The 8,077-nt window shown below is 42.7% G+C and overlaps 1 protein-coding gene across 2 annotated transcripts in view; it reads right to left on the bottom strand.

Annotated features, from left to right (window-relative positions):
* Positions 1-533: 533 nt before the first annotated feature.
* EFNA5 (ephrin A5) overlaps positions 534-8,077 on the bottom strand; it is a 278,020-nt gene continuing 270,476 nt past the window's right edge. For both annotated transcript variants that reach the window (XM_027100379.1, XM_027100377.1), the window contains one exon: positions 534-4,962. In XM_027100379.1, the coding sequence (XP_026956180.1) occupies positions 4,841-4,962 (122 nt within the window). In that variant the 3' untranslated portion in view covers positions 534-4,840. The remainder of the gene's footprint in view (positions 4,963-8,077) is intronic.

The following is an 8,077-nucleotide window of genomic DNA, read 5'->3' as shown; positions in this document are numbered from 1 at the left end:
GATAAGGAAAGTGAGTCCTAAAGATGTTGTGTGACTTGCCCAAGGTCACACAGCAGTAAATTAATTTTCCTTGGTAGTGAGAATTGTGGCTTGGGATTGTACTGAGGTGATTATTGTCATTACTGTCATTCTTTCTTTTGGAAGTATATTTGCTTTAAATTGATTATTTTTATCTTTGTCTTGATGAGGTGAAAAAAATAGATAAATACATGCAAAGTAAAAGAACATAATGTGTTTAGCTCTTGAATTTAACACTTGTTTTAGGATGCAGGGCTTGTCATAGTGCCTATTTTAAGGCTCAAATACTGAGACAAGACTGAAATCTCACTATTTTCTCATCAGAATAACTGGAATGTGCCTAGATACTTGACCATTTCAAACCCTGCACATTCTTTGACCTTCTCAGGCCTTCTCTTGTGCTTGTCGTATTATCTTTTCTGTCCACAAAGATTTTGAAAAAATCAGCAGAGTACAAGTAGCCCCTGAAATAAAGGCGTCATTCAAGGAACAAAGAAGTAGAAGGAGGGCTCCAATTAAAATGATGAAAATCTTTAATTTTTATTTAGGTATACTTGTACGGACACGTGTATATACAAATACAGATCATATGGGTTTGTTTGTGTGTGTGTGTTTTTTTTTTTTTTTACATTTTCTTTTACGTTTATATAATGTCAGCATTTCAAAACAGCACTCGATGAGTAAGTGCAAAGGAACTGCAAAGCGGGCAGTACAAGCACAGGACCACACGGAGCTGGACTTCACACCCAGACGCACACACAATGAGTGGCTTCAATGGGGTGTCAAGAGTAAGCATGGAAAGCGGATTTGGACTCATGGGTAACCTCCAACATGCCAGCATCTATTAAACTGTACAGACAATGGGAGCAAGCCCATTGTAGGGAGATTTGTCTCACATCCGAGCAGCTCTGGGGCAAATGCATGGGAAAAACTCAGTGATGCCAAACCAGAGACAGACCTGCCCATTCACGGTTCTGAGGGAAAACCAAAAGTGGGAGGAAGTCGAGAGACAGAAAAAGTAAACATAAGAAATAAAAGGGGGGGGGAGTGTAGGCAAACGGGAGTGTTTGTTGGTGGAGGTGGTTTCCAAAAGAAAAACTAGTGATCACAGCTCTGAGAGCAGTGAATGGAGGGAAGGGGTTTAAACTGTTTCTTGTTTTAAATTTTGGGGAAACTAATAAAAATGGCTGCTGCCGTTGCTAAGGCACCAGAGACAAAGTCCCTGAAAGTCCACAGGTACTGTGTGACTCTTCCTTTCACAATGACTCAGAGAGAAAGAACCCCCATTTAACCTTCCTAAATGAACTGGTTTGAAACCTTTCCCATGCTTGGGCTGCACATGATACTGACAAGACTCTTCCTGGGGAAGAATGAAAACCACCACAAACGGAAGACCAAACCAAGGTACAGAACCGTTACTAAATTCCCTAAACCTTTTCAAACCAACATGCCGGGGGCGGGGGTGGGGTGGGGAAACACCACAGGGCTCCAACATCAGACCTTGAAAACATTGAGGACAAAATGTTGATCAAAAAAGTCATGTTGTTCCAGGTCCCAAGATGGTGGAGTCTTAAGATTGGGAGGGCGGTGACCACACGTGAGTCCTGTATGGAGCAGTGTCTCGGCCATTTGTGACTCTTCTTAGCCACGTCTACATTGGATGTTTCAAAGCCTCAATGCATGTTTTGTATCCTGAAAGACTATTGTTCTCACTTACGAAAGGCGTAAGAATCAAATTAATACTTTATTATCAAACACTATATACAACAGAGGTTGCTAATAATACAGAATTTAAAGAATGCAGTTTTTTTTAACGTTTTACTTTTCTTTCCTCTGCCACCCAAGAAAGTACAGTACAAAACAATAGTCTAAACTAACACAAACTATTACCTGGTCTATTAAAGGATACACGGTATCCACTAAACAGACAGATCCTTATTTCCCTGCTTGACGTTGCAAAGCCCTTGGCAACCAGGGGCAAAGGTCGCTGGGGTTTGACTGACTGGGGCTGAGAGGCAGCAAAGGCTGCCCTTCATACTTTTGAATTGTTTTTGAAATTAAAAGCTGCTACAAAGTTGCATCGACATCCTCCTAAGCCCCCTGAGGGTTGTTAACACCATCACAAAAGGCCACCAGCACTTTTTGGACAAGATGAAAACTGCACGATACCAATCGTCTTCTCGAAAACTCCGTGGCAAGCGTTACCTACGATTACGTCACTTTTAGGTAGAGAAGCACATTGTCTACTGGTGTGGATAGTCTTGCTTTTTTTTTTTTTTTTTTTTTTACATTTAATTTGTAGTGGCACAGTGGTGAAGGGGTCTAATTTCACTGTGAAAAATGAAAGACGATGGCAGAGAGGGCCATGAGTAATTAATTATTTTATCATTTGTTAGAGACAAATGCTAGGAAAACCACAGAAGTCACCATTTCTAAAATGAAATTAGCACTGATAATGTAGTTATGACTAACTGGAATCATTACAGGATCATTTGATTTCCTTGTGGTCATAGAACATGCAATATTATTTTGGTTCTATTGATCCATTTTAGAAGGCATCTTTTTCCCCCTACCCAAATCCCACTGGACCAACAAGCCTGTAACTAACTATTAATAAAAAAGAAGTATTACTGGATATTACTGAGAGTTCTGAGTATATAAATAGTTAATGCAAAAAATAATCCAATGCTGTGAACTTTTGTTTCAGTGAAATGGTGGCTGCCTTCTGTGATAAGACTCTGCCACTCCAGAGAAGTTCCTGATGTCTGGGGGAATGGGATTTAATCCGAGAGGCTGGCAACCTCTCACATGGTTCCAAGTGCGAACAGACCCAGCATTAACATCCACTCCAAACGGATCGGGTAAGCCCAGATTACATTTCAACATGTGTACAACTCTCCAGCGTGCAGCGCCTTTACAGCTGCCTTTCATTCACATATCTCTCTAATTCAGAACTACTCACAGTTCTTAGCAAATTCCCCTTCATGAAGTCTATCCATAATATGACCCCTCTTTTTAAACATGTACATTAAAAAAAAAAAACCCAGTTTTAAAAAAGTCCTTATTGTGCTGGAACGCTTCCAGTTTTTCACATCTTACACGATCATTGCATTTATTTTTTGTTTTGTTTTGAAAGGCATGGTTTCTGTTGACATGTCCTGCAACAGCAAAAAAGGCTTGCTTGATTTCTTTTCTCTTCCATCGGTCTGACACTTTTCCCTGTCTAGGCTTTGGAGTTCAAAGTTCGTGACAGCCTCACCAGTAGCAACCCCCAAGGCTTGCATTTCCTGGTAATGGACTGGGAACATCCCTGTTGGCCGTGCTGATTTACTGTCCTCTTGCCCACCCCTACAATGAAACAAGGCAGCCCCCCCATATTTCTAAATGTATCAAGGGATACCACTTTTTCTCACAGGTTTAAATAGGACAAGCATATATACTCACTCTCAGCATAAAGTATATCTAAATAATGTATATTCTATTCTAGTGGATTTTTAAAAAAATAGTTTGTTAAAGTCTTTGGGACTCCATCTTGTTTATCTCCCACAGATAAACATATGTTCCCCCTACGCTTCAGGCTGTGTCAGAAAGGGAAAGAATATAAAATCAACTCTTGAATTTTTTCGTTCCAGACTTTGGAATTTTTATTCCAAATTTCCCTTTAGCCCTCCCAAGTAGTATTGACTCTTCCGGGGACAGGGGTTTGTGTCTGAGCCCCTGTAGTCGTGGAGTGTGGAGCAAAGTGTGGGTATGAGGGTGGGAGTCAGGGAAAGGCCACAGCACACTGGCGCTCCAGCAAAGCCAAATTACATCTCCTCTGGCCACTGACACCCTTTCCTTGGTACACATCGTTACCCCAGAGGAGTATCCAAAGCTATTCCATATACACTCATCAACCCTGGCTTGTCAGCCTCGGGGAAGGTCACTTTATTTGTAAAAATGCCTCTTTCAGTTTCTTTAAAAAAAAAAAAAAAAAAAAAAAGTTGTAGCACCATGGTGATCTGTATTCAAAGGAAAAAGAATCTGGTGTGCGCTGCCCAGTCACCAAAAAAAATTAGAGGCACTCACACATATATATCCCCCACCCAACGCAGCGCGTTTTCACACTTGCTCTGTGCTAACATTCCGGCACTCGACCCGCCTCCTAGACAAAAGGCTTCTTTTACGGAGCACAAGTTTTGCTGTCAAGAATGCTTTAAGACAGTCACCTTTTTAAAAAAACAAAAACAAAAAACAGAAAACCAGTGTCTCAACCTTTCAGAAGCCTGTTCATTTATATACTCCTAGAGGAAATGGTGTAATATTATATCTATTCTTAATCCCTCCCCTCTGGACTTGACATGGTGACATGATGCCCTGCACGATCATCTTACAGTCCTGAACGAGAAGGCATAAGTATTGCGTGGGAGAGGAAAACCCTCCTGGGCCTCGCCATCACCGGCTGCATCTGCCACTATCCTTCCTCGTCCACATACTGCTGACAGTACGCTACAGGAGGTGAGCTCTTGGAGGAGAATGCACAGGAGCAGACGACCACGGGTGTCACTAGAACCACTGGGCATTTTCATCTGGAGTCCATCTAATTTGTAAGGGGTGAGAGAAGGCAAGGGCAGGGGTGGGGTAAGGTGAGGGAGGCAGCAACTATGTTAGCTCCCCCGGCCCCAAGTTGTTGCTTAGAATTCAGGCTGAAGGAAAGAAAATAAAAATCTGACATCTGCCAAAAAACCAATAACAAATCCCTTCTTAGGATGAGCAGTTGGGTGGATCTCTGGTGTTCCAAGACCCTGATGTTTTCTGTGACAGGTGATGGGAGGAGACTGTGCTATAATGTCAAAAGCATCGCCAGGAGGAACAGTAGGATTGCCAAAAGGCGGCTGGGTATCCTTGGTGTTTGTGCCGCGTTCTCGCCGCGGGATGGCTCGGCTGACTCGTGTACGGTATCATCTGTTCAAATAGAAAGCACACATTCCAATGAGATTTCACATCCTTAATAACTCTCTTGCAGCAGCCTGCTGTTAACAGACCGCGCCACCCTCTGCAGAGTAGGGTAATGAACCTTGTGCCACCATTGACTTTCATGTCTGCATAATCACTCATTATTTACAGCAAACAAAGGAGAGGCAGAGAAAATTGGACTTTCTTGGCAATTTTAATACTTTCCTTAAAAACTGAGGTGAAAAATGTGCACACTGTAACCTCTGGCACGTGAGCTACTCAGGTTTGCTAGCAGTCAAACCCACCATGCACAAACTTGGTATCTGAATGTACCGTTTAAACCCAATACGCCCTGGAGGAGCAAGTAACGGGGGTAGGGGTGGCAGGATGCAGTTAATGTTGGCACATTAGTGGTTAACCAGATGGGCTGCCCTTTTTCCTCTTTTTAGCGGTTTCATAGGATTAGTGTTGAATGCCTGGTTGTTGGACGTCTAGATGAATTTTCAAATGTGAAGAATTAAATGCCAAAACAACAGCATTTTAACTAAACTGCACATAGTGCTCACTAAACCTAACTAAACCGGTGCCCACTGGCTTGCCTACAATTAGGAATCAATTGTGGTGCTATTTCTATTACAAACCCTGTATCTCCAGGATTAAATTACTTGAACTTGACTATTTTTATTTTTGTCAGGCTGAAGCTGGGCACATAAATTATCAGTGTGGATGCAAATTTTCCTCTAAATAAAGTGGATTAAGTGAGGTAAGCTTCTTTTATTTAGCTATAAAGTGTTCTATGAGACTGCCTCTGACTCGGATAGCCTTCCCGAGCTGCATGATTAACAGGCTTAACTTCGAAACAGGAACTTTGCAGCAATTAGTACCCAAAGATAGACTGGAGGCTTGCCTGTGAGCCATGCTATGCTCTGGCGTTGCCGGTCTTCTTCCTTCCACCTGGCTTAACTCGTGCTTTTAGACTCAGTGATCTCTGAACTACACGTGGGGCCACCAGTGGGATTCTTTGGTAGATTTTATTTTAGCATCAGGAGAACTTCCTGTAGGAGGCTCAGCGATTGATTATCAGGCTGGATTCACTCTATGGTCAGTCAGAGAGAATGGGTACAAGTGAGACTCTAGTGGTTGTTTCCAATTCTGTAGACCTCAAAGGATAATCGCTAGACATCCCTGAATGACCCACCTCGAACACCTTAATGGATTAATAACTCTATTCTATTAAATTCATTTCTGTTTTCACATCACACAGCATGTCACAATAGGGATGCTTTTTCTTTACTAGGCAGAGTCACACTCCCTGTAATTTGTCCTAAAGCGACCACCTTGCAGGCTCAGGCTGGTCTCTACTTCAGGTATGCTCACATGGGCTGTTTCTGTTCATTACATTCACTCCCTATATGAACTTAGAAATATGTCTTCTCAGCATTGAGGCTTCTGCTCTGGAGTGCTCGTATCATTTTAGCCTGTCCCCACGTGTAGAAGCTGCTGCATCCCTGTGTCAAATTTGCTCTCCTCTCCTGGACCTTAGCAAACCTGCATGGAATACCTATTAGCTTAGGAGACTAGAAAAGGTTAGGGAGCAAGAATGGGAAGTGTAATGGATGCAGGGGAAAATGTAAAGCCCCACATGATGCAGTCATTTATACTTGTGGACTCTTTTCTCTGCCGTTTCTTAGCCTTGCAAATGTATTAAATCTGTAGTTAGGAGGTAGACATAAATGCCCTTAACGGCCCTGAAAAGAAAATCCAAATCACTGTCTTAAGAGCACCAACCTGTTGTTAGTCGGAATAATGGAGTACTTCAGGCTTAATTGTGAAAGAACCATAAACCCAGAGGATTCCAGAGTTCATTTTGAAATACCACTTATATTTATACACCTGAAATTACATCAGCTATTGGGTTCTTCTCAGTCTTATCTTCACCAACATATTACCCAGTCCTCTTCCTTGTAAAGTTTGGAAGTGTACTGATAAAAGAGGTACCCAAGTAACACGTAGATACTCAGTTGTGAGCTTGAAGGGGACTCGCCTTCTCAGTCTGACCAGGGTGCTCAGCGAGGGCTGTCCATGCTCTAGGCCCACACGGCACAAGACGGGGGAATGAACCTTGCACACCTTTGAGACGAAAGCGTTTGTCTATCATATAAGAGAAGCCATGAGGCCAATGCGCCTTTTGATCCTCAAATCATGGCCATCTTTGGAATTAACCTTTTTCTAGGCAACCAACCAGTAAGTACCCTCTTGCCCTCAAAGGAGAAAATCAGTCCCCTTAGGGGACCAGGGTTCTTCTCTTCTCACTGTAACATTGGTCCTGCCTCAGGATTCTACAGAGCATCCTTTGATTAAACAGGGCCTCAGTGTTGGGAGATTCTGTGGCCCCCAGGAAGCAAAATGAAAAACAGGCTGTTTGTTTGTTTGTTATTTAGGTAAGTCGGAGCAATTTCAGAATTCTAAAGAGGAATTCATAAGCAAAATCTATCCCAATGGAAATTACACCTAAACATGAGAGAACTTCTAAAACTTGTAACAGTGAATGTGGCTCGGAAAAAGAAAACACTTCTCTTCAGAAGCCAAATCAAGTCTTGCCTCCTGGCTACAGGATTCCACAACATGAGGGTTTCAGTGGTTAACTGAGAGAAGACGAGCAATATTTTGGAGCATGTTATGTGGCATATGTGTGCCCTGAGATCATCCTGTATCCCTGATGACAGGAAACTGGCAGGCAGAGTGTGCAAGCAAACAAAAGAGACAAACACATTCCAAAGACAGGTGAATTAGTATACATTGCTGAGAACATGCAGTGGAATCCTTTCAGCCTTGCTGGCTTCATAAAGTCTGGGTCTGCACTCAACCATCCAGCACAGTGGTGCGGAGCTGCAAGTATGAATTTTCGAAGGCGTACAGGGAAGTATCAAATCTACTATTGCATTCGTGCAGCCAGGGATCGTAGTTCAACCTTGTCTTACTTCTTTAGTGAAGGTGATCACCAGAATGCCCTTAAATATAGTCATGACTGACTCAGGGAGCTTCTTCCTGCAAGCACACCTGCGTGCCTCTCCCCAACACACACACACACACACACACACACACACACACACACACACACACA

The sequence above is a fragment of the Aethalodelphis obliquidens genome, unplaced genomic scaffold, assembly GCF_003676395.1.
Source record: "Aethalodelphis obliquidens isolate GAN/ISIS:26980383/991018 unplaced genomic scaffold, ASM367639v1 scaffold4, whole genome shotgun sequence".
Lineage (NCBI taxonomy): Eukaryota > Metazoa > Chordata > Mammalia > Artiodactyla > Delphinidae > Aethalodelphis > Aethalodelphis obliquidens.
The sequence above is the reverse complement of the archived record's forward strand: the minus strand, read 5'-3'. Positions and strand labels throughout refer to the sequence as shown.